Source organism: Ovis aries, chromosome 22, assembly GCF_016772045.2.
Source record: "Ovis aries strain OAR_USU_Benz2616 breed Rambouillet chromosome 22, ARS-UI_Ramb_v3.0, whole genome shotgun sequence".
In the NCBI taxonomy this organism is placed as follows: domain Eukaryota; kingdom Metazoa; phylum Chordata; class Mammalia; order Artiodactyla; family Bovidae; genus Ovis; species Ovis aries.
In genome coordinates this window covers 18,338,844-18,351,220 of record NC_056075.1, presented here as the reverse complement: position 1 = coordinate 18,351,220, position 12,377 = coordinate 18,338,844, and the positions used below count along the sequence as shown (strand labels likewise).

The following is a 12,377-nucleotide window of genomic DNA, read 5'->3' as shown; positions in this document are numbered from 1 at the left end:
CAATGTGGGAGACCTGAGTTCAATCCCTGGGTTGGGAAGATCCCCTGGAGGAGGGAAAGGCTACCCACTCCAGTATCCTGGCCTGGAGAATTCCATGGACTGTGTAGTCCATGGGGTCGCAAAGAGTCGGACACGACTGAGCAACGTTCACATATATATATATATCTCACTTTGCTGTATACTTGAAGCTAACACAACATTTTAAATCAACTATATTTCAATAAGAGTTTAAAAAAAGACCAGATAAAATTCAGTCTCCAGATGTGCCCCAGGAGGTTCAGTGACTCCTGGGTGGGCCATCTCAGCCTGGAAGATCTCTGGGTGCTCAGGGATGTTGAGATAAGTTTCCCCAGGGGCCAGTATGTCTTAACTCCTCCTTCAGGGTCTTTGGAAGGGTCTTTCAAGTATAAAGTGGTCTTACAGATGACTTATTTTAATCATAATTCTCTGTTTCTTTTTTCCTGTCCTCTGTTCTTCTTCCATGCCAAACAGACTTACGAGTAGAGGGTTTGTTTAGAGTACCAGGGAATAGTGTCCGGCAGCAGATTTTAAGAGATGCTCTCAATAATGGAACTGATATTGACTTGGAATCAGGGGAGTTTCACTCAAATGACGTTGCTACCTTGCTGAAGATGTTTCTAGGAGAGTTACCTGAGCCCCTGCTGACACATAAACATTTTCACGCACACCTCAAAATTGCTGGTGAGTATCGGAGGTGAGAAGGGGCTGTAGGTACATTTATTTCAATTTAGCAAAGTCATCTGGAATATTCTGTTGTTTGTAAACAACAATATTGTATTGTTTGTAACTTCTGCTAATATTGGTTAACACTTCATGATATTTCTGGGCTCTCTGAGTACTCATAAGCATTGGCTAGTTACGTTTGATTTAGTCAAATTTTTTTGTCGAATAAACCTCTTTGAAGATACAGTCTGGGTTTTGTTTATTTTTGTGTTCCTGATGGGTCCTAGCATTGTGCTTTAAACATTTTAGTTGTTTAATTAATGTCTGGATTGATTGACACACCCAAATCAATGGTCACAGTTTTGATGTATTTGCCTTGGTTTGGAACTTTTGCTAAGTATTAATATGCCTCAGTTGAGATCATCTCTACTGTTGGAAATTTGCTCTTTAAAAAATAATTTTGTTTGTTTTCTAAATCGGCAATACATTCTCACGAATTAAAATTCAAAAGGTTCCACGAGTATCCAGTGAAAAGCCTCTTTTCCATCTCTGTTCCCTGGCACTCAGTTTTTCTTCCAAGAGAGAACCAATACTATTGATTTCTAATGTGTCCTTACAGAGATGTTTTAGACACTTACAAGCACCTGCATATATTTCTTTTCTCTCTTTTTATGTAATGGTAGGGTGTTATACACATGGTTCTGTGGTTTGCTTTTTTTATTTAATGTGTCTTGGAGAATGTTCCATTTTCAGCTCATAAGTAGTTTCCTCTTTTCCTTTCATGCCTGTGTGGTAAGGAATTCATTCTTAAATTGCACAGCAGTTGCGCCGCTATAGGCTCTAAGTGCACACAGCATCAACATCCATACGGTATTTACTTAGTTTTCTACCCTTGAGCCTTTCTCTCTTGCTTCTAATCTTAAGGAAAATAAATAGAAGATTTTTTTCTTTTGAATAATTTTTACCACTTAGAAAAAAATAGGTTTTGAATTTCTTAAGTAAGATTAGATTTTGTTAGCACTTCCAAGAACAATTTAGATGATTCAAATGAGAAAATATTACCAGAATATTATACAGCTTTATAGTTTCTTTTGGCTTCCCTCGCAGCTCAGTTGGTAAAGAATCTGCCTACAGTGCAGGAGATCCGGGTTCGATCCCTGGGTCGGGAAGATCCCCTGGAGAAGGAAATGGCAACCCACTCCAGTGTTCTTGCCTGGAAAATCCTATGGACAGAGGAGCCTGGTGGGCTGCGGTCCATGGGGTTGCAAAGATTTGGGTACGACGGAACGACCAACACTCGATATCATTACAGTTTTTTTTTGGGAGAAATAAAAGTTTTTAGGTCTTTGAAAAAGATATGGAAAATATTGATAAGTTCTTTTTATAAGAGTTAACATGAAAAATGCCTGTTCTGTTTGCTTTCCTGTTGAGTTAATTTAGTACAGTAATCTGAAACTTCCCCTCCACCACCCCATGATTCACTGGTCTTTGAGGTCACACTAAGGTGTGGCACAGGTGTAGCATTTGATATGCCTTACTGATAACAGGGAGGGATTTTTGTTATCAATTTCGTATTAATAGGAGACAGTTTCTAGAGATATTATTTGCCTTTCCTAAACCTGGAATTAAAATTGAAGTTAAACAGCTTCAATAACACACTGTAATCATTTTCAGGTCTATATGAATTATACCCAAATGTTTCTCAGTGTCTTTTGAAATTCTGATGATCTAGGGGAGAAGGCAATGGAAACCCACTCTGGTACTCTTGGCTGGAAAATCCCATGGACGGAGGAGCCTGGTAGGCTGTAGTCCATGAGGTCGCTAAGAGTCTGACATAACTGAGCGACTTCACTTTCACTTTTCACTTTCATGCATTGGAGAAGGAAATGGCAACCCACTCCAGGGTTATTGCCTGGAGAATCCCAGGGATGGGGGAGCCTGGTGGGCGGCTGCCATCTACGGAGTCGCACAGAGTCGGACATGACTGAAGTGACTTAGCAGCAGCAGCAACAGGGACAGTTTTTAATTGATAGCCTGTATAGCCTGTGAGAGAAGAAGCCATGATTCTGACTCTGTAAGGAGCTGCCTGGATCATCCTGGTATCAGGTCATGATTCACTCTCATAGTATTTTAGCAGTAAAATGTCTTGTTGAGAAAGTGTGAAGGGGGTGGCATTATCAGAGACGTGTGTGGACTGTTTTAATTTCTCTTGAGCATGTAACTGGGAATGGAATTGCTAAGTCGTGCGATGACTCTGTGTTTACCTTCTTGAGGACCTGCCGAGCTGTTTTCCACAGCGGCCACACCATTTCTCACATCCCCACCAGCAGTGTGGGAGAGCGGTGGGCTTTTTCCGCTCCACTGTATGGCATGTGGAATCTTAGTTCCCCAACCAGGGATCAAACTTGTACCCCCTACAGTGAAAGCTCAGAGTCTTAACCACTGGACTGCCAGGGAAGTCCTTGTAGAAGAGTTTAATTTTCTCAGCATTCTTGCCAGCACTTGTTATTATCAGTCTTTTTGACTATAGCCATACCTTTGCCCTGGTGGCTCAGAGGTTAAGGCGTCTGCCTGCAATGTGGGAGACCTGGGTTCAATCCCTGGGTGTGGAAGATCCCCCGGAGAAGGAAATGGCAACCTGCTCCAGTATTCTTGCCTGGAGAATCCTATGGACGGAGGAGCCTGGTGGGCTACAGTCCATGGGGTTGCAAAGAGTTGGACACAACTGAGCGACTTCACTCACACCACTGATTATGAAGTAGTATCTCATTGGGGTTTTGATTTACATTTCCTTGATAGCAAATGATACCGAGTATACAAATGCTTATTGGCTGCTTGTATATCTTATTTGAAGGAATGTTTAAGTCTTTTGCCTATTTTTGACTGGGTTTTTGTCTTTTTATTATTAAATTATATTGATAAGATTTTGTTATTTATTTTGCTATAATCTGTGTTTATACTTGATTCTTTTCCTTTCTCTTATTGGAGGATGAAACATAGTAGGAACATTGATTTTTTTTCTTTCTTGTATGTTTTCCATCCCTTACGATCATCTCTTTTATCCTCAAGATTTGATGCAGTTTGATGATAAAGGAAACAAGACCAATGTACCAGATAAGGAACGGCAAATCGAGGCTCTTCAGTTGCTCTTCCTCATTCTCCCTCCACCCAATCGTAACTTGCTGAAGTTACTGCTTGATCTCCTGTACCAGACAGCAAAGAAACAAGACAAGAATAAGATGTCCGCCCATAACCTTGCCCTTATGTTTGCACCTCATGTCTTATGGCCAAAAAATGTAAGTGTCGGGGGGAACAGAAAGACTGCTTGGTTTTCTTGAGCTGGGTCTCATCTTATAGCTGTACTTCGTGTGGTTATCAAGGGTCCAAGTTCTAGTCTTCAGCTTTATAAGGTTAGGAACTTACTTTGTTAGATCATTTAAGAGTTATCAAACCGCCAATTCCTGTTAATCTCGCTTATAAATAAATCTGATAAACCTGAATTATAATTTTAGTGGAAACTCTTAGTGGAAGATAATAGCTACTAAATATACCAGAATACTCATGTTGGGTGGTCAATGTAAACTCCTTCTTAACATGAAAGCCTTCTTGGGAAATCAAATTGATTTCTGAAGATCAGATGGTATGAAGTTAAACCAGAGCTGTATGATCTTACAGGATAGTATCACTGAGCTTTTAGATAAGAGCTTTCAGATAGAGCGATACTGCCTTGTCCTAACATTTCTATATCCTGTAGATGTACTCTCCTTAGATAAAGCTGAATGTCCTTCTTCTTTTTTTTTTTTTTTCAACTTTCAACTTTTTATTTTGTATTGAGGTATAGCCGATTAACAATGCTGTGGTAGTTTCAGGTGAACAGCGAAGGGACTCAGCCATAGAGATATTTTTATATATATATATATATATATATATATCCTGAATGTGCTTTAACTGAGACCACGGCCTTCCTAGTGACTTACATGAGAAGTAAATTATATAGTCTTTTGAACTAATTCTTTTTTTTCCCTGCTGAGGCATTTTATTTGTATGTATTACATCCCTAGAAAAAGAATCCAAGGATTTTCCCTCCTGTATGTTTTCGTCTTGCTTCTTCAGGGTCCATGATGCCCCCTGAGGTTGTCAGTACAATGAAACCAAACTGACGGGATGGGAGCAGGTTATTCTGCCATTTTTCTAGATCTTTGAGTTGCATAAAGATCAAATCTGGGGCTGATCACTCCACACTTATTTAGCCTGCCTGTGAGGTTCACAACAATTTTCCCAGGCCTGTGATCATCAGTGATTTCAAATTCACCAGTGTAACCATGCTTCATCATCACTGTTAGAAGCCTGATGATGACTTTGGAGCACAGCCTAATAAGAATCTGGCGTTTGCCTCTCTTTTCGGCATTATTGATACTCTTGAGAGTGTCAGCCAGGACATTCATGCACACCATTCTGGCGGCATGGAAAGATGGCAGAAAGATTGAACTAATTCTTGACCTGGAAGCCCGTAGTTTCATATTCCTGTCCATTCATAAAACAGAGCTTCTGCCCAGAGGAAGGTTGATGTGGGGAGGGATATGAGAGGAAAAAGACTATATACCAAGATTTGTCCATGTTAAGGGGATAAAACCTCATAACTGAAAGAGTTTTAGAACCAGCTCAATAAGACTGAAAATAAACAAGTGATCTATGACTATAAAGTTAAGAGGTCTTAGAACAAGCAAACATTAAGTAACAAAGATACATGTTGAGAATTCGGGCTTTGGGATAGTAGAGACGCTGAAGTGCTTAAAAAAGAGGCAGGGGAAACAGAAGGGAGTCAGTGACCGTTTGACTATTTTTAAGAAACGGATGTCACCTTTAACATCAATTCATAGTGACAGTTCTCTTTTGTCTTTGGAGAAACTAGTTTCTCTGGAGAGCAATGTTCTTGGTAACTGGTATGGATTCTGTTCTTCTTGTGCCTTTTCCCAGGAAGGATGATCTTCAGCATACATGTCTAATTCTCAGGCAGAATTAGAAAAGGAAAATTGGTTCTCTTGGATTTCCTGGTCACTTCAGGGACACATGGTTCTTCCTAGGTTATATCATTTCAAGTGGAAACCTGCTGAACCAAAAAGTCTTTCCAGAATTAAACACTGTATTAGAGTCAACTTTCTTGGCGATAGATGCTATCATACATTTGAAAGAATTAGCTTATTAATAAGTAAATGGGAGTATCTGCCTTCCACTTCCCAGTTCTTCATCTCTCTTTTTTGCTTTCTTTTGCTCTGAATAGGCCACTGCAAATGACCTTCAAGAGAATATCTCAAAATTAAATGATGGGATGGCTTTTATGATTAAACACTCTCAGAAACTTTTTAAGGTAGGTAATAAATGGGATTTGGATAGTGAGAAGATAAAGAGATGGAGCAAGGTGGGATCCTGAGAGGGCTGTAAAGATGACTAAGTAAGAAAGGCCCTGACTGGAACTGGAAACCAAATTAGACAGTGGTGAAACTGAGAGGGAATGACCTAGGTAGGGAAGAATATGAAGGTACCTGGGAGCTGGGCAGGGCTCCACCTCCTGGACTGTTGGCTCTGCCCTTTGAGTCATCCTTCCTTTTTCATGAAAAACAGCAGATGTTGGACGCAGAGTAGTGGTTTTATCCTGCCTGCTTCCTGCCAGTTGAAATTTGACAGGCTCCTTTTATCTTGTATTCATAGTCATTTTTAGTACAAACTAGCAGTGTTTCTGCCAACGTAATTTTCTTAATAACTTTGTGGGTCTCTGTGGATTTTAGTGAGATTCACTCAGAAGATAAATTTGAAGATAAACCCTTCTCTTCCACGGACTCCTGCTGAGAAGGCTGAGGGACAGTACCTTTCAGCTTCCTGGAGGCCCTCTGGTTGTATTGAGAAGCTCTGGGAGGCACGCCTTTACCCTTTTGAAAGGGCTCTTTGTGTAACTGAATGTTTTTGACCTTTTGATGTTTCCAGTATTTTAGCAAAAGGTTTTGCAGTCACATCCTTGGCCTTTTCTTTAGAGTGTACTTTCCTGATGGTGAATTTCTTAATTTTAGTGTCTTTTGCCGTCTGGAAAAGCTGAGAATTTTTAAGACCCCTCTGTTCTGGTTCCTTGTTTTGCATTTGTTAAAAAAAAAAGTGGTAAAATACATATGACAACATTTACTATATGTGTGCAGGCCAGTGGTATTAATTATATTCATACTGTTGTACAAACCATCACCACCATCCATCTTTTGAACTCCTTTCATCTTCCTAAACTAGAATGCCATTAAACAATAAAGTTAGTTTAGTTGAAAAACTAAAACTCATTAAACCATAACTCCCCCATTCACCCCTTCCCCTTGGCCCTGGCAACCACCATTCTGCTTTCTGTCTGTGATTCTGACCACTTTAAGTGCGTCATGAAAGTGGGATCAGCCATGCAATATTTGTCTTTTAGTGACTGGCTTGCTTCCTTTGCATGCCTTCAGGGTTCACCTATGTTGTATCATTTGTCAGAATCTCCTTCCTGTTTAAGGCTGACATTTCACTCATTGCATAGGCCACATTCTGCTTATCTGTTGAGGGCACTTGGGTTGCCTTCATGTTTAACTCTTGTGAATAATGCTTTTCTGAACCTGGGCATATCATTTACATTGTATTTACAACTACATAGCATTTATATTATATTAGGTATTATAAGTAATCTATAGATGATTTAAAGTATGCAGGAAGATTATGTAGCTTACACCATTTTATATAAGGAACTTGAGTATCTGTGGATTTTGGTATCTATGGGGAAATCCTAGAACCAATACTCTGGATTCCGAGGCGCGACTCCGTACCAGAGATGGAATTGTTGGGTCATATGGCCTAACAGAACTGCCGTACTATTTTCCATAGTTGATGCACCGTTTTACCTTCTCACCAGCAGTACACGAGAATTCCCATTTCTTTGCTTCCTCAGCAACACTTGTTATTTTGTTTGGGGGATTTTTTTGATTGTAACTGTGTTATTGGGTGTGAGGTGGCAACTCATTGTAGTTTTGATTTGCATTTTCCTAATGATTAGTGATGTTGAACATCTTATCATGTCTTTATTGCTGATTTGCATATCTTCTTTGGGGAAATGTCTGTTCAAGTCCTTTGCCCATTTCTTTTTTTCTCTTTTGGCCATGCTGCATGCCTTGTGGGCTCTTATCCTGACTAGGAATTGAACCCATGCCACAGGAGTGAAAGCATCGAGTCCTAACCATTGGACTACCAGAGAATTCCTGCCCATTTTTGAATTGGTTGTTATTTTTTGTTACTGAGTTGTAGGTATTCTTTATATGTTCTAGATATTAATCACTTATCAGACATATGATGTGAAAATATTTCTTTCCATTGAGTGGATTGCTTTTACTTTGTTAATAGAAGTCCCATTTGTCCATTTTTTCTCTTGTTGCCTATGCCTTTGGTGGCGTATGCAAGAAATCATTGCCAGATCCAATGCTCTGAAGCTTTTGCCCTATGCTTGAACAGTTTTATTGTTTTATGTCTTATGTTTATTTATTTTCGGTAATTTTTGTATATGGTATTAGGTAATGGTTCAGTTTCATCCTTTTGCGTGTGGATATCCAGTTTTCCCATCATCATTTGTTAAAAAAACTGCCTTTCCCCATTGAACAGTCTTGTTTGTCACTCTTATTGAAAATCCATACATATGAGGGTTTATTTCTGGAGCCTCTTCTGTTCAGTTGGTCTGTATGTTTGTCTTTATGCCAATATCTTACTGTTTTGATTACTGTAGCTTTGTAATCAAAGCTACAGTTTTGAAATAAGGAAATGTGAGTCCTCTAGCATTGTTCTTCTTTTTCAATATTGTTTTAGCTATTTGGGGTCCCTTTGACTCTGTATGAATTTTAGGATGGATTTTTCTATTTCTACAAAAACTATCATTGGAATCTTGATAGAAAGTACTATAGATTATTTTGGGTAGTATTGACATTTTAACAGTAATAAGTCTTCCAATCCATGAATCTGGGATGTCTTTCCATTTATTTATGTAGACTTTAATTTTTTTCAGTGAATTTTTATAGTTTTTATTGTACCAATCTTTTATCTCCTTGGTTAATTTCTAAGTACTTTATTCTTTTTGATGGTATATGTAAATGAAGTTGTCTTCTTAATTTCCTCTGTGGATTGTTCATTGTTGGTATATGGAAGTACAACTGATTTTTGTGTGTTGACTTTGTATCCTGTTACTTTGCTGAATTTACCAGTTCTAACAATTTTTCTATCAAATATTTAGGGTTTTCTACATATGAGATCATATCATCTGAACAGAGATAATTTTACTCCTTTCAAATTTGGTTGTCTTTTACTTCTCTTGCTTGCCTAGTTGCTCTGGCTAGTTTTAGTTCCTTTTTATTTAACAGTTTTTCCTTCGGTTTGTCTCTCTTCTTACTTTATAGTCTGCAAGGCCAACAGGAGAGTCTCTCTAGAGTGTGCTAATAAGATGGAGATTGAGATGTATTTTATATATATATATATAAAATATATTACATATATCATGTATTATAAATATAATCTCATAATTTAATCACACTTGTTTAGCTATATCATGTAACCCAATCATCACGGGAGTAACACTCAGTCACCAGTATTCTATTGGTTAGCAACAAGTCACAGGTCCATTCACACTTAGGAAGAGGGAGTTATGCAGAATGAAAACATGGAGGCCACCCTAGAATTTACCCATTCAGGATGGTGTGATCCAAAGTTCAGAGTATAGAAAACACAGGTCAGAATCTTTGGCTTAGTAGCCTGGAAAACAAAGGGTCAGGGCTGTATGGGAGGCTTAGGTGCCCAAGTCAAAGATGATGATCAATTAGAAGTCAAGATCTAGACAAGTGAATTAGAGCAGTAGTCAGAGGACAACTGGAGAAAGAATAGTTTTTAATGGTGAGCAAAGGTCTCTCAAGTCAGTTCTTATATGCCTCATTTAGAGGAAGAACTAGTTCCAAAGCGTGATTTTATGGGAATAAGTTGAGAGGAGTTGTGAATATGAAGAGTAAGGCCGTAGTTGTGAATCAGAATGGGGAATTTCTAGGTGCACTTCCTAATAGAACTCTCATTCTTTTGAGTTCTCTTGCTACCATTGCCATGGGGTTAACTTTTTGTGGCCCACCACTCATAAGTTGAAAGAGAGATGGGCTCACAGAGATCTCATTGCATCTCACAGTTTAGCTTTCCCACCTTCTGATCTGTTATCTGTGGAGTCCATTCTCTTGCCCTTGGGCCAGCGTACACAATTCAAGTATACAGTGAAGTTGTACTTCACTGTGAAGGATTTTTTTTAAGTGACTTAAAACAACACAGATTTATTATCTTACATTTCTATAGGTCAGAAGTCTGGCAGGAATCTCACTGGGCTAAAACTAAGGTGCTGGCAGGGATGCATTCCTTTCTGGATGTTCTAGCAGAGAATCTGTTTCCTTGTCTTTTCCAGCTCCTGGAGATCGCCCATATTCCTTGGCTTGTAGTCCCCCTTCTCCATCTTCAAGGCTAGCAATGTTGTGTCTCTCTGATCCTTCCACTATAGTCATGTTTCCTTCTAACCACAGCTGGAAAAGCTCTCTGCTTCTAAGAACCCATGTGATCATGATTATAAGTGACCCTGCTTGGATAACCTGGGATGCTCTCCCACTGCAAGGTCTCTAACTTCATCACACCAGCAAAGTCTCTGTTACTTTACTGTGTCAGGTAACACGTCACTGTGGAGGATCATAGAATACAGATTTTACAAGTCCTAGAGACAAAACATGAGTACAGTATTCGGCTTGGTTCAGTTCGGTTTGGTTCAGTTGCTCAGTCGTGTCCGACTCTTTGCTACCCTATGGACTGCAGCACACCAGGCCTCCCTGTCCATCACCAGCTCCCAAAGTTTACCCAAACTCATGTCCATTGAGTCGGTGATGCCATCCAACCATCTCATCCTCTGTTGTCCCCTTCTCCTACCTTCAATCTTTACCGGTATCAGGGTCTTTTCCAGTGACTCAGTTCTTCACATTAGGTGGCCAGAGGATTGGAGTTTCAGCTTTAGCATCAGTCCTTCCAGTGAATATTCAGGACTGAATATTTCCTTTGGGATTGACTGCTTGGATATTCTTGCTGTCCAAGGGACCCTCAAGAGTCTTCTCTAACACTACAGTTCAAAAACATTAATTCCTTGGTGCTTAGCTTTCTTTATAGTCCTACTCTCATATCCATACATGACTACTGGAAAAACCATAGCTTTGACTAGACAGACCTTTGTTGGCAAAGTAATGTCTCTGCTTTTGATTATGCTGTCTAGGTTGGTCATAACTTTCCTGCTAAGGTGTCACCATCTGCAGCGATTTTGGAGCCCCCCAAAATAAAGTCTGTCACTGTTTCCACTGTTGCCCCATCTATTTGCTATGAAGTGATGGGGCCGGATGCCCATGATCTTAGTTTTCTGAATGTTGAGCTTTAAGCCAACTTTTTCACTCTCCTCTTTCACTTTCATCAAGAGGCTCTTTCTGCCTTAAGGGTGGTGTCATCTGCATATCTGAGGTTATTGATATTTCTCCTGGCAATCTTGATTCCAGCTTGTGCTTCTTCCAGCCCAGCATTTCTCATGATGTTCTCTGCATAGAAGTTAAATAAACAGGCTGACAATATACAGCCTTGTTGTACTCCTTTTCCTGTTTGGAACCAGTCTGTTGTTTCATGTCCAGTTCTAACTGTTGCTTCCTGACCTGCATACAGATTTCTCAAGAGGCAGGTCAGGTGGTCTGGTATTCCCATCTCTTTCAGAATTTTCCACAGTTTATTGTGATCTACACAGTCAAAGGCTTTGGCATAGTCAATAAAGCAGAAAGGGATGTTTTTCTGGAACTCTCTTGCTTTTTTGATGATCCAGTGGATGCTGGCAATTTGATCTCTGGTTCCTCTGCCTTTTCTAAAACCAGCTTGAACATCTGGAAGTTCATGGTTCACGTATTGCTGAAGCCTGGCTTGGAGAATTTTGAGTATTACTTTACTAGCGTGTGAGATGAGTGCAATTGTGTGTTAGTTTCAACATTCTTTGGCATTGCCTTTCTTTGGGATTAGAATGAAACCTGACCTTTTCCAGTCCTGTGGCCACTGCTGAGTTTCCCAAATTTGCTGACGTATTGAGTATAGCACTTTCACAGCATCATCTTTCAGGATTTGAAATAGCTCAGTTGGAATTCCATCACTTCGATTAGCTTTGTTTGTAGTGATGCTTTCTAAGGCCCACTTGACTTCACATTCCAGGATGTCTGGCTCTAGGTGAGTGATCACACCATCTGGGTCCTGAAGATCTTTTTTGTACAGTTCTTCTGTGTATTCTTGCCGCCTCTTCTTAATAGCTTCTGCTTCTGTTAGGTTCATACCATTTCTGTCTTTTATTGAGCCCATCTTTGCATGACATGTTCCCTTAATATCTCTAATTTTCTTGAAGAGATCTCTAGTCTTTCCCATTCTATTGTTTTCCTCTATTTCTTTGCACTGATCACTGAGAAAGGCTTTCTTATCTCTTCTTGCTATTCTTTGGAACTCTGCATTCAGATGCTTTTATCTTTCCTTTTCTCCTTTGCTTTTTGCTTGTCTTCTTTTCACAGCTATTTGTAAGGCCTCTTCAGACAGCTGTTTTGTGTTTTTGCATTTCTTTT

The 12,377-nt window shown here is 39.6% G+C and overlaps 1 protein-coding gene and 1 pseudogene across 5 annotated transcripts in view; one reads left to right on the top strand and one right to left on the bottom strand.

Annotated features, from left to right (window-relative positions):
• Positions 1-12,377, top strand: part of ARHGAP19 (Rho GTPase activating protein 19) — a 64,407-nt gene that overhangs the window by 29,575 nt on the left and 22,455 nt on the right. For all 5 annotated transcript variants that reach the window (XM_042239077.2, XM_004020077.5, XM_042239078.2 and 2 more), the window contains exons 4-6: positions 493-702; positions 3,754-3,980; positions 5,966-6,052. In XM_042239077.2, coding sequence (XP_042095011.1) covers positions 493-702; positions 3,754-3,980; positions 5,966-6,052 — 524 coding nt within the window. The remainder of the gene's footprint in view (positions 1-492; positions 703-3,753; positions 3,981-5,965; positions 6,053-12,377) is intronic.
• LOC114110257 (small ribosomal subunit protein uS8-like) lies at positions 4,682-5,157 on the bottom strand (annotated as a pseudogene).